Source organism: Nanorana parkeri, unplaced genomic scaffold (assembly GCF_000935625.1).
Source record: "Nanorana parkeri isolate BGI_ZX_2015 unplaced genomic scaffold, ASM93562v1 scaffold2688, whole genome shotgun sequence".
NCBI lineage: Eukaryota > Metazoa > Chordata > Amphibia > Anura > Dicroglossidae > Nanorana > Nanorana parkeri.
This window is the reverse complement of record NW_017308956.1, coordinates 50,143-64,172: the sequence shown is the minus strand read 5'-3', so window position 1 is coordinate 64,172 and position 14,030 is coordinate 50,143. Positions and strand designations below refer to the sequence as shown.

Below are 14,030 nucleotides of genomic sequence, written 5' to 3'. Positions count from 1 at the left end.
AACGTTCAGGCTGGGGGGGTTAGTTCCTGACCGGTAGACTTTCAGTGTTGCACCCGTAGTGTGTCTGACGGCTGTGTAGTGGGAAGAAGCGGCAGCATGGCAACCATGGCGGTAAGAGACATACAGAGGCCGGGGGAGGACATGGGGCCCGGCATGTTACTCTGTGGAGGGGAATAGACCTCATACATACAGGGAATATATTATACTGGGAGGACAGTGCGGTATTACTGGGCCAGCCGGCTGTGTATAGATGAATGAACTCAGCGTGCAGTGTGACTTGCTCTGCTCTCATGGGCCTGGTTCTTCTTTTCAGGTGATATACTGGGAATTAGACACTTTTCCTGGAGCTAATGTGTGAAATATGGAGCCCATAACCTGGTGAAAAAGTACACGCCATGATTACCCTTGGCAACCAGATTGAGTGTTGAAATGACAGATGAAGTTTACTTGGTTGCTAGGGGCAACACTTTTTTTTTTTCTTTTTCTAAATCCACCTTCGCCTGGCTATATACTATACTATCTTTACCCTCAACTATGTAGTTGAGGAAAAACAATCAATTCAACTTGTATGTAATGAGACTGGCCCTAGCACTACATAGTTGGTGGTAGATCTAAAGGAGATTGTATAGTATATGGACACTGTTCTTTGGTAATGACATATATCTATTTGTGTTAAAGGCTTAGTCTACTTTCTGAACATGTTTCAAGTTGCATACATATTTAGGTTGTAATATTTATGAAACATTCATTTTCCCCACTTTTTACCTAAATTGTAGGTTTCTTCTGATGGCCTCCTATATAACTGAATTTTCTCCACCTGCACAACCACATTTATTCACAGGCCCTTTGCAGGATCTGGGTGTGAAAAAACGACCAGTCTCATCTGCTACTGTGGTAGAGGGACTTGTCGTTCTCAGTGGAGTACAAGTGCAGTGACATCACTTTACTTCCTCCTGCCCCATAACAGAAGGGTCTGGGGGAAGAGTATACAGGAGCCCATTTACTGCATCTGGTATTCACTGTGCAATGCTTTGCAGGCTCCAATACTAAAAATTAATAAATGCTAAATTTTTTTAATCAATGTGGGTGCTTTTATAAATTTTTTTGCAATAGGTGGGCTGTGCCTTTTTAAGCTCATGGGACAGTCTGACTGTACAATCTTTTTAGTTTTACCAAGACTATATAATAAGAGGGCCTACTTGAACTATCCAATCAATTAGTGTCCAATCAAGCATGTACTTGTACTAAAAAGTTGTTGGTAGATCTCAAGGAGGTTATATAGGGAGCTAATGACAGGTGTTGTGAGCCTAAAGCAACGATACAACCTCCTGTCCCTTACAGCCAAGGAAGGTGCCATCTTAAGCTGGCCATACACCTATAGATTTTTGATCGGGATTTTTTGTTGCTGCCAAGAACCCTGTTTCAATTCTAGCTCAAATACTCCATCATGCACAGACCAATTTCGATAATTGTTCGTTAGCAATACTAACTCAGTGAATTTCGCCGATCAACAGAACGGATTGTAGTTTGAGCATGTGCAGTGTTCTTGTTGTGATTTTTTTTTTTTTTTTTTTCCCCCCGTACAAAAACGCCATCGTTTTTTTTTTTTTTTTTTGTTTTTTTTCTGCTACAAGTACAGGAAAAAACAAATCGTTGGGTTCCTATCAACTGATTATCTTTCGAACGCCCATTCGTGGACGATTTCCAAACGATAATCGATAGGTGTATGGGCACCTTTAGCCTCCATTTGGATTGAAGTTGCCATAGTGCTGCACATGTGATCAGCTGTAACACCAAGTAACAATCCGTGAACCCATATCACTTCTGACAGCTTTTTCCATATAGATTAAGTGGATGCAGCGGTGCTCAACGGATGGCAGCAGTTATCATGCACAAAGAGAAATATGGACACTGGCACTCCAGATGTAGTACAAATGCATCTATTTGTTGATGGAAATGCAGCATAAATCACAAGTGCAGCGTTATGGGGTCTCGCATGTTCTGCCTGAGGAAGCGGAGCCTGCAAGATCCTGAAATGTTGCACTGAGTGTGATTTATGCTGCAGTTTCGTCAATAAATAGACGCATTTGTACTACATCTGGATTGCCAGCTATAACACCAGACATTTGAGGGATTGACAGTTTGGTTGAGAGCTGAAATACGCGCACTGACAACCTTGACGGATGGCATGCCTTAAAAGTAACTGTTTTGCACGACATTAAGTTGGTGGGTAAAATTCCGCTTTGAGATCCGTTTACATGTACGTAGCTGCCAACATTTTAAATACCACTGTTCAAGCAGTGTATCCTGGCAGGTTACCTTGTTTCATGAAGAGGGATCGTGCTAGGGCAAGGATGTCCAAACTCTGGCCCTCCAGCTGTGGTGGAACTACAAATCCCATGAGCCATTGCAAGATTCTCACAGCCACAGACATGACTCCTGGAGGGAGATGCATCAGGGTATTTGTAGTTTCACAACACCTGGAGGACCGGAGTTTGGACATTTGTGTGCTAGGGTAATGTTGGGAATCTTACAAAACATCTGTTTGCACTAGTGACTCTTTTTACATTGCTCTGATAGAACCAACTCCTCTATTGCTGATGAACCCGATTCCTGTAATTTAGAACTCTTATGTGTGCTGAGGATATATAGAAATTCTAGGCTCAGTACTGGCCAGCAAAGTTTATTTTACTGTGTATCTCTAGGCAAAAACTTTATTTCTGTTGTGGATAGAGTAGGGAAGAGTTAGATCCTCTGTTTTATTGGTGTCTGTGTTCCTGCTTGGGAGATTCACCCTGTTTGTACTTGTGACTATTGTCGCTGAGGAAGAAAGTGAGGGAAAATATATTGTTTTGGAATTGTCCCCAGAACAAGAGGTAAGGGGAAATCTTCCAATAGGGACAGCTGTCTAAGAGGGGCATCCCTATCTTTTTTTTCTTTTCTGTACCTACATCTCATATACATAAAATGTGGGGGGTTTTCTTTTATGGATGCATTTTTGCATCCTGTGTTTAGATGTTGTAGTTATTGACCTGGGATAATTCAGGCAGTTGTGTGCATTTTAGGGGTCCTTGGGATTAACCTTCTCTGCTAAGATGTGCTGCAGGCCTGATTTTCCATTGAGCGTGTTTTGAAGCCTACACTCATTATAAAACGTGATTGGAGGCTAATATGTGTGTTCAAGCTCCAGGTATTTACAGTACATTCTGAAAGTATTCAGACCCCTTTCACTTTTTTCAAATTTGTTATGTTGCAGCTGATTCTACAGTTTAATTTTTTTTTTCACTCAGTACCCCATAAGGACTTAATAAATTCACAGACATTTCTAAAATTATGTTATCACATTGTCATTATGGGGTACCGAGTGTAGCTGAATGAGAGGGGAAAAAAAAGAATTTAAACAACTGTAATTTTCAAATAATTTTTAGCAATAAATATGAAAGAGTATCCCAAACTTTCAAGGGACCTGTTCCTCTGTGATGGTGTCTGGGCCTAGTAGCCAATCACTGGACCAGAGCACTATTACAGAACTGAGGAGTGACATTGCCATTTCTCTGAGTCGCTGATTTTAGCATCAGCTTCAGAGTAGCAAGCAACCGTGAGGCAGTGCAGGTAAAGTTGGGGCTGGAGAAATCCCAGGGGTCAGGTAGCCAATGCTCCCACAAATTACAGCTGGTGCCCAACTTTTGAGGCTTTTTGACAGCAATTCAGAGTAGCTGCCTGAAAGGCAGAGGCTTTACAGATGACAGCCAATACATAGTGCTGCACCTGCAAATGATAAATAAGAAATACTTACACACACTATTAAACATTTCGCTGAATAAAACATGAAAAAAACCTTACAATAAATTTGCAAAAACATGGACCTGAACACAAGAGGCCTGATAAAATCATTTCAGATGACATCATTTTGTTTGTGGATTATTGCTTATTTTATTTTTAAGTTTGGCATTTTTCCTTTTAGACAACCAAGGTGCCAGAAGTAAGAGATGTCACCAGAATTGAGAGAATTGGTAAACATTCCAAATGTTATTTATTTATAGTAAACAGGTTTTCTATTTGTTATTTAAGTTGTATTTGTTTTAATTATGAGAGTTTAGTAAAAAAACAAACAAAACATTTTTATTGGAATTTCCTAAGTAAAGCATCTGTATGTGAACATTTAACTGTATAACTCCTTTTTTTTTTTTTCTTTTCTACTTCAGTGTGTTAAGCTGTTTTTGATGCTAATCCCCTTTGTCAGAGCTGAATGGTTTCCAAAGAAACTAGCAAACAGCTTCCCTAACAACCTGTGCTGTTAGGAAGTTGTTCTTCGCTTAAACTAGGCCAGTGTTAGGAAAATGTAAAGATGTTTTTTTTAAATTATTATTTGAATGTGCTTAGCATTTGTGATGGCCAACAATGTATTTATATTTTTTATAAAAAATTTGTATTTGTTACAGCATTTTCAAACATTACAAAAAATATATTAAAAGCCTAGCTTACCTTTTTCACTGTTTCATTTACACTCCTATTCGGACAATAATATGAAAAAAATGCATACAGCTATAGTGCCTGTCTGTAATCCTGCTGCAATTCTAAATTGCTGACCTGAACGTGCATCTCCCATCAGGAAAAATGCACAGATCTCTATCAGGTGGAAGTGCTCCTGTCATAATGTGGGGTGTGTTTGTGAGCTGCCAACATGTGCTGCAACATGAGACTTGCATTTAATACAATTGTTTGGACCCCACACAGGATTACTTTACAATGTAAAAAGAGAAGTATGTGAGGACTCTTGGAGGAGCATGTAGTTGGGCATAATCGCACATTCATGTTTTTCTTTCTAGTAGCAGGTTACATCTTTAATAAAACATTTCTACTCCTTTTGGTAGGTGCTCATTCTCATATCAGAGGTCTTGGACTGGATGATGCACTGGAACCCCGACCGGTAATTATCATATGCTGAAACTTCGATAATAGCTTACTATAGCAGTATCTGTAAAATGGGTACTTATTATAAATTGTAGGCTGGTTCTTTTAAAGGGAATGTATATACATGGTAAAGTTTAACATAGTAAAGCAGTCTTACAACGAAAAATATTCACGTCACAAATTTAAAAACCAAGGGCTTTATTCCTCGCAAAGCATAAATAAGCACTGTTCTGTGTGCACTGCACTACTCATGGCAACACCGTGTACATGTCAGTATGCTCTTAGTTTCTCTTTCCAGAACACACTAAGCTGCAGGACATAGTTGTGAACCAGCCGCATAGGAAAGAATGAGATTTCTGCTTAAAGTGACACTAAACTCCGAAGTTACATTTTAAAAATGCATTCAAGTATCTTAACTATTAACAACAATGTATCTTATTTGTGTATCACACAGCTGTAGATCTCTGAATTGGTGCTGACACTGTCCTTCCTTCTGGAGGGTGGCTGCTTTTGTTCCCCATGATCCCTGTGTGTGCTGTAAAGTAGCCACCGCTCTAAGCTCACTCTGGTGATAGACTACAATCTCATTAAATTGAAGTTCTAGTCTATCACAGGAGTAAGCCTATGTTTCTATCAAGAAGGGTTTTCTTTAAAGCAGAACCCCAGGTCATTTTTTTTCCTAACCCTTGCTCTTGGGCTACCCCCGCAGTGCAAAGGTTAAGTGCTCGTTTTTGTCTAGGTTAAAAAATATCAAAGGTTGAACTCACCCAGTCCTCCAAGCCAGCCGGCTGTTAACAGTGCTCCCTCCGGCCTATATCTCCCTATGCTCCAGTGATGGAATGTCCCTCGGCATCCTCGTGTCCTACACACTGTGTATAGAACATGATGACTCGGACCTTAGAATGCTGCAGCGGAAGGGCCCAGTCTAAGAGCCAGCTGGCTCCGAGGATAAGGTGAGTATGACTTTTTTTTTTTGGACTTCGGCAAAAACGAGTACTGCAAGGGTTAAGAAAAATGACTAGGAGATCCGCGTTCACTTTTAATTTTAACATCCCTTAACATTTTGCATCAAAGCAAACTTCCAAAAGATGCTTAAGTAGGTAAATTGTTCTAGTTTGAGGATTCCAGCCTTTCTAGCACTGATTTGTGTAACTCCATAGTAGAGATGACTCAGAATTTCAAAATGATATCGACTAAGGCTTTGTGTGTAATCTGTTGCAGAATGTGGTTCATGAGAAGCTCATTATCTTTGCAGGTATCCCAAGGCATGGTGGGACAGCTAGCAGCTCGCCGAGCCGCCGGCGTTATTTTAGAAATGATTAAAGAAGGGAAGATAGCAGGACGAGCAGTGTTAATAGCTGGACAACCTGGCACAGGAAAAACCGCCATTGCTATGGGTATTACATTCTTTCAGTGTCTGAATGTCACCTGTTTGTTAGCTTGCATGGTATGATTTCTGTTTTTGGCATATGATTTCAAAAGTACACCTGCAATTTAGTAGTAAAAACAGTTTTGAGTAGGAGCAAGGAAGGGAAGGAAAACATGTCCCTTGGTCCTCGTAGTACTCTAGGTTTTAATGTATTCTGAAAGTGTCATTCATGCATCATAGCTGCAGAAAAAGGCTAGGCCACCCACACATATTATATATTGTTTTTTTAGAGGACAGATAGGGCTATATACTTATATCACATATGTGTACCTAACTCCTCACTTAGAACAAATAACAACATATAAAAAAGAGGGGAAAAATGTAAAAACACTTTTTACCCAGTTTTTATTTGTAGTAATTTTTAGAAAAATAGCAGTTAGAAAACAATGCAATAAATACATTCATTTATTTGTCCTTTATTTAGGAAAAACCTCACATTCCTAGGATTTTAGAAGTGTTTCTGTACTTCTCATGTACTTCTCAGCCTAAAACTAAAACCTAACATTTTAATCTTTAATCTTTTTGTTTCTTCTAAAAGGTAAGTGGTCACCTGGCATACAATGTCACTGTCGCTAAGTGTCACACTTACTGACAGCGACATACTTTGAACATCACTGTCATGAGGGGGTTAAATTAAAAAAATAACCCCTCAGGGTGAAAAACAAATCTGCAGCTCAGCTGCAGATTTTCATTGTAATGGGTTAATTTTTATATTTTTTTACACTTTTCACTATTTTTTTTTTTTTTAATTTATTTTATTTCTTTACACTTTTTTGTATTTAATTATATCCAGCAGTCATTGTGAATTAATTTTTGGTTATTTTTGGGCTGCTTCAAACAGCCAATAATAACCTTAGTGACACTGATCCTGCAGCATTTCAGGATAAGATGTCATTAAAGGCTTCTGATCGTTCCCACAACGATCCGAAGCCTGCAACAGTCTTTCAGCAATAGAAACATAAATATAAATGTTTCTATTGCTGCAAGTTTAGAAGGAAAAAAAAGCCAATATACATGGCGGGACTTTAGTGTATGTCTCCTGTCACCAAGGGGTTAAAAGAGCAATGTTGGCCGTCTGGACATATTTGGCAAGTTAAATATATACTGTATACTTGGTTCTGTGATCAGCCTGTATAAGACAAAGTACATGTTGCTTCTGATTGTATTTCAGGGATGGCTCAAGCCCTAGGCACAGATACACCTTTTACAGCCATTGCTGGCAGTGAGATCTTTTCTCTGGAAATGAGCAAGACGGAAGCTTTGACACAGTCTTTCCGGAGATCTATTGGTGTCAGAATCAAGTAAGTGGGGCTACATTCTGTCTTCATTTTTCAATATAACTTACTTGTGTCCAAGTTACTTTATAAATCAATCTAATTCTACTGTGGGTTCATTCACCCTACCCAGTGTGCTAAACTCTTCAGTTTTGGCATGTGGGCTAGTGTGAGGAAAGGGGAGGGGGTGGGGCTACTGTTTACTTTTTTAACTTTATTTACAGTGTACACTCTATTCAGGTCTCTGCACAGCAACACGGTGTGCTGTGTTGTGGTGACCTGCGGTATGATTCTGTGGGTGGCAAACAAATTCAGCATGTCTGCACTTTTCTTTCCAAAGAGCACATCACACCACATTATGCCCATATTGTGGTGTGAACAGGGCAGCAAACAATGGAACATGTGGTTTCTATAGGCTCTAGCAGTGACTGGCCTTTATCACTTACTGAAAAAAGGCAGTCGCCACAAATGGTGTGAATAAGCCCTTTTTCTCCTTGACAAATTATTTACACAAAATCAAGCGGTGCACAGCTAATCCACAATTATTTTGTCTTAAAGCATCCCCGGCAGCTTCTACTTGCTGTATCTTTCATTCCTTACTGCTATGTTCACCACCAGAAGACTTGAAATACCTGATGCTTCCAGGTATGGAGGACCACAACTCACTCCATGTGACAGCACTGGCCATTCAACAGTGTCACACAAGGAGTCTATAGCCCCATGTTAGCTGCAACGCATTGCTTACACAGGACTTTCCTTTCCCTTCCTGTAGCGTTAAAAGTGCAATTCCAGCTTTTTAAAATCCTCCAAATACTACACAAATATGTGATTGTACATGTCTATGCTAATTTCCACTGGCTTTACTTCAGTAGGCATTGAGAACAGCCCAAAGCTGTGCAGCTTCTAAAATGTATTTCAGAACATGAATGTGCAGCATGTAGGAAGTAATCAATACATTTTGATTCATCCTTTAGCTGTATGGAATATTTCAGGGATAGCATTCCTTTTACATAAATGAACTCACTGAAGTTGCAATAAACTGTTCTAAAAAAAACATTATAAAAAAAAAAAAATTGAAATGTGTTTTTTTAGGTAAGTATAAAATATCACACATGATTATACAGTCTTATATCCAGGCAACATATTCAATAACCTAGCACACATTCCTGGGCACTTTTGAAATTTCCTACTAGGGTTTGTTTTACTGCGGAAAGCGTTACTGTGCACTGGCATCTTCCGCTGAGTGGAGTGTAACAAGCATGCTCCACACTTTTTCCCTCCATTCAGTGTAGAGAAAACATTGTTCCGCTGTTGCTCCTGCTTGCAAAAGCACCACAAGAAACTCAGATCTCTGGTCTGTTCCTACTTCTTGCTTACAGTGACCTGGTCATCTCTGGCTATCCAATGCTTATCAGCCTAGGCATGTGAGTAAATGAAGCCAAGTCTCGTACCTTAAGCCTATTTGCTTCCCTGCCACACAGTTGCAACATGTTTGTATCTGTCTATCTGTATCTAGATGCATAGGGTACAGCACCGTCATGGGTGACCAAGCCCAATATGTCCCATACTAAATTGCTAAAAACACGCCGCAGCTTGTTTTACCCATTTTAAAAGCCAGGACATATGTCCAAAATCTTGAAGTGGTTAAATCCCAGTTCTCTCTGGCATCTTCTACCCTCCATCATATGTTGGCTGTGACACTAATCTACCAGCCTCCTTCACTCGTTTTGTCTAAAAAGAGAACTGAGGTGAGTGCTTTTCACTCGCCTAATAGCTCTAGCCGACCTGTGACAATGAGACTGTCGCAGGTCGGCTCAGTAGATCGGGAGGTGAGCGAACACATACCGGCGTTCTCTCACCTCTCGATCCTGTCACAGCTCTCTGCCGTGACGGGAGGGGCTGGATTCCCCGCTCCGATCCTCCAGCGCTGACTGGCGGGGGAGTGGGCGGGTACAGCTGGCTCTGCCTCCAGATAGGCAGAGCCAGCTGTCACTCACGCAGCTGGGTGGATCCAGACATAATTGTCGTGATCCACTTCAGCTGCGGTGTCTCAGTATACCGCGAGCAGTAGCTCGCGGTATACTGAGCTTAGGGTGACGGGAGGACGCTAGTTTGTGTCCTCCTGTTACCCTATGGAGAACTATGGGGAAAAGCCCTAACCCCATAGTTCTCCTTTAATCTTGGCTCATGACTATGATTAAAGCAGGTGTGAAGTTACATAAATTTAAATTGGCTAGGAGGCAGTGTTTTTTTTTTTTTTTTACAGAAGAGATTTTAAAAGTCCTCTTCTTTGCCCTATCTTTTTTTTTTCTTTTTCTATGTACACTATACTGTATATGCACCACCCTCGGCTCTGACAGCTGGGCGCATGCTTAGGAGTGACATCATCAGTGACCACCCAATGGACGAAGAGGATGCCCGGGAACCCAGAAGTGGCAGATGACAGAAGCTGCTGATCAAATATGTATCACACGGAGAAGGGAATATTTGCACATTATTGAAAAAATCCTTTCTGCTGTTTGTGCATTTAAACAATAAATGGAAATAAGGAACTTTTGTTGGACCCAAGGACCCTGTGTCTCCCCGTACTGTCTGTGGGTGGAACAGACTTATCTCTTCTTGCAGATATTCTCTGTTAGGAGCAGGGAAGACCTTTTAGGGCTCCTTGGTCCCTGAAGGTTAGGCCCCTCTTTCTTGGCTATTCTGCAGATTTGTGAAGGAGGCCTTTTGGACATTGCTCCCTGTTCCAAACAGACTCCGGCCAGAATGCTGTCATGATGAGACTCCTGTCTTTTCTGCCACGGATCCTACAGCTTCATTGGATATAAGGAGTCTGGAGAATTCCTAGGCTTGTGACCAACGTTAAGCAGGATATATATTCAGCAAGGCTTCTCTTGGAGCTCATTCTAGATGCAACCTGGCGATTTTGTATAGCTTACTCTCAGCTCCATCAGGGTGGAAGCCCAACTCAGCAGTTTATGGTTAGGTTCTCACCTTCCTCTCCTGCCTACCCTTGGGTTTTCTATACATCTGTCCATTCGGTCATGCTGATTTCATTGGATCGAATCCTGAGCTCCCTGCTGGAGTCGTTTCTTTTTTTGTTTCCCCACGCCACTTCCCTTGCAGGTTGTCCTGGTCTTTTCAGGGGTTTCCCTTGCGAGTCTTGCCTTGGTTAGGTTTTTGTTTGACAATGCCTTCAGACATAAAGCTCTCCTTGATCCTGCTGGGGTCAGATGAGTTGGTGTCAGGGTACCCAGGGGGCTTACCTCTCCTCGGGGTTGCCCTGTGCGGAGGGGGGCACGGGTTCCCCTTCCTGGCAGGACCCGTGACGCCAGGATTGTGGGTGCACAATGCGCGACGAGTGCGTGTGCGGTGGACAGACTGCGCGCGCAGGGACGGGGACGCACGCGTACGGCGCCTGTTACTGGTGTCAGGTGTGATCCTTGCTAGGGGAGGTTCCCAGCACACACCCTCTGCCTCTCTCTTGCCATTGGCTCCTGATGGAGAAGCTACCTGGTTGCCTCAGTTCACCCATGGGGGGTCCTTCCGCTAGCAGGCTCTTGTTCTCATCCTTTAACTCCTTTTTTTTTTCTTTTGCCCTCTTCTCTGCTTTTCAACCTTTCTTTAATTTACTATCTTTTCTGACTTGCATCATGCTGAGTTAGTGGTTTGTGTTCAGGAATGTCAGTCGCTCATATTATCTGAACTTCTGTATTTGATAAATGTTAATTAAGCGACTCTTGTATTGTTCACATGTTATGTTCTCATGTTATGTTCTATACTTTATTACTATCAAAACTTAATAAAAACTTTGACTGAAAAAACAAACATATGAGATTTATTTAACAAAACCAGCATTATGCTTCATACAAACCTACATTGTTTGTGTTTCTAGAGAGGAAACAGAAATTATTGAAGGGGAGGTTGTGGAAGTTCAGATCGACAGACCTGCAACAGGAACAGTGAGTTGTTGTGTTTTTTTTTTTTTTGTTTGTTTTTTCAAATTGTATTGTCCTTACCAATGCAAAATATTTTTTATGTGAACTAAACTTAAAGTGGAGCTTACGTCCGCTGCACTTACCTCCCGTCTGCAAGGTCCCGCAATGCCCCTGATATCTTGTTCAGTGTTCCTTGGGGTTGGCATCTACAATCTAATGAAATTTGCTGGCAGACGGGGATGAAGCATTTATTGCAGAACAGACCTACACAATCTCTTCTGCCTTAAAGGAGATTTATGAGGTGAGTGATTTCCACTCATCCTCATAGTTCGAGCCGACCTGTGACAAAGAAGCTGTCGCAGGTCGGCTCTATTGATCGGGAAGTGAGCAGAAACATGAAGCCGATCCGCTCACTACCCGATCATTTCCCTGCAATGAGCGGTGCCTGTCAGTCACGGCTCCCCACAATTATTCCCCTCTCCAAACCTCCAGCGCTGAGTGGAGGAACGAACGGGGGAGGTGGTGGGTACAGCTGGCTCTGCCTCCAGATAGGCAGAGCCAGCTGTCACTTAGCAGCTGGTTGGATCTCGACAGTATTGTGGGGATCCGTCCCACCTGTGGTGCTCTGGTGACCCTGAAGAGAACTATTGGATAACCACTTTTCCCATAGCTCTCTTTTAAGCCTATATGCTAGCATTTTTTTTTTTTAATAAATACTAAAGTTTCACTCTAAGTTATGACCTAAATCTTTTAGCCTTGTTTGGATGGATAAAAAAAAAAGTAATTGGAGGGCAGAAATATCTAATTTTCCTGATGAAAATTGCTCTGTAGACTTCCTTCATGCTGGCTACCATGAAATATGTTTAACTTCTATTTCCTTTTTATTTTCAGGGTGCCAAAGTAGGTAAACTGACCCTAAAAACAACAGAGATGGAGACTATTTATGACCTTGGAACAAAGATGATCGAATCGCTGACGAAAGAAAAGGTGCAGGCTGGGTAAGTAGTAAGTTATAAGTATACAAGCACTGTAGGCATTTTAGGACTAGACTTGATATTTAACGTGATGCAGTAACGCAATGTTTTTGTTTTAGGGACGTGATAACAATCGATAAGGCCACTGGGAAGATCACAAAACTGGGTCGTGCATTTACCAGGGCTCGGGATTATGATGCCATGGGGTCTCAGGTATGAGAATAGTATCACAATAGGGCTCTTATAGATTTTCTAGAAACAAAATCAGATAATTGAGTAATTTTTTTTCCTTCTCTTTAATGTTTTAGACTAAGTTTGTACAGTGTCCTGATGGGGAACTTCAGAAACGTAAAGAAGTGGTCCACACTGTGTCATTACATGAAATCGATGTCATTAACAGCAGGACACAGGGATTTCTTGCTCTGTTTTCAGGTATGTCACTCAGGGGGCTTATGTATCAAAGCATGTTGTTAGAAAATGTATCCTTTTTAAGTTAAATAGGAGCCGAGTTCAGAATATACATGCCCAGGGCTTGAAAAATTTGACGGTGTCTTACCAGTCAGTCAAAAATGTCACCAGTCAGCATGACCGGACTATAGCCGTGCAATTTATGTTAAAAATTTTGGGGACAGGTAGAGCTTTCTTTTGTGACCCCACGGGGGTTATTTTATTTTTTACTATATAATGTTAAAAAGTTTCCCTACGTTATGTTATAAAACATTTAGTCTTACCCATATTTTTAGTAAAACATAAAAGTCGGGGTCACGTCGGGTAAATAGACAAACATGTCAAGCCATAAAATTGCGTGCGCCCGTAAAATCGCAAAAAAACGCCCATAGGCAACGGTTAAAATGCTTTTACTGCTGATCAGTTGAGTGTTATCAGTGATTAATGGCTCTAAAATGATTGCTATCCGCCGTTTGTGGCGATATGTAACCTGTGCGGCACAATCATCGTTTTTGCACGTAGGCGCACCCGACGCATATCTGCGTATGTGGGGGGCGGGGACTTAAAAAAAAATGTTTTCTTTTTAAAAAAATGTTATGCTTTATTTTTATGATTCTTTTTTTTTGCACACAACTTTATTGCTATTACATGGGGGACTAAGAAGCCCCCTATGGGATAGCCAATTTACATGACAGGTCCTCTTTATGGAGACATCAGGGGTCTCCCAAGACCCCTAATGTCACCTAGGGACCCCCAGAGAAGCCGATGAAGCAGAGATCGGCTTCATCAGCTTCTGTAGCTCTAGAGTGACGCTGAATGCAGGAAGTGATGTAATATACATCACTTCCTGCATTCGGGGACTGAGAGGAGATCAAAGGGAGTTCGTATACTGAGCTCCCTTTTGATCTCCTGTCACAGAGCCGTCCCGGCCGCATCGGGCACAGCGGATCTCGGGACCGGCAGCTGCTGATACAAGCGATCGAGCGTCTACAGAGACGCTCGATCGCTTGACTGTGTTAAGCTCCCGGCCGGCCGTGTAATTACAACGGCCGGC

At 41.5% G+C, this 14,030-nt stretch overlaps 1 protein-coding gene across 1 annotated transcript in view; it reads left to right on the top strand.

The window, feature by feature from the left end:
- Positions 1-14,030, top strand: part of RUVBL2 (RuvB like AAA ATPase 2) — a 21,375-nt gene continuing 7,345 nt past the window's right edge. Inside the window, exons 1-9 of the mRNA XM_018574033.1 lie at positions 1-111; positions 3,965-4,013; positions 4,875-4,930; positions 6,170-6,311; positions 7,515-7,644; positions 11,513-11,579; positions 12,447-12,553; positions 12,649-12,742; positions 12,838-12,961. Coding sequence (XP_018429535.1) covers positions 97-111; positions 3,965-4,013; positions 4,875-4,930; positions 6,170-6,311; positions 7,515-7,644; positions 11,513-11,579; positions 12,447-12,553; positions 12,649-12,742; positions 12,838-12,961 — 784 coding nt within the window. The 5' untranslated portion in view covers positions 1-96. The remainder of the gene's footprint in view (positions 112-3,964; positions 4,014-4,874; positions 4,931-6,169; positions 6,312-7,514; positions 7,645-11,512; positions 11,580-12,446; positions 12,554-12,648; positions 12,743-12,837; positions 12,962-14,030) is intronic.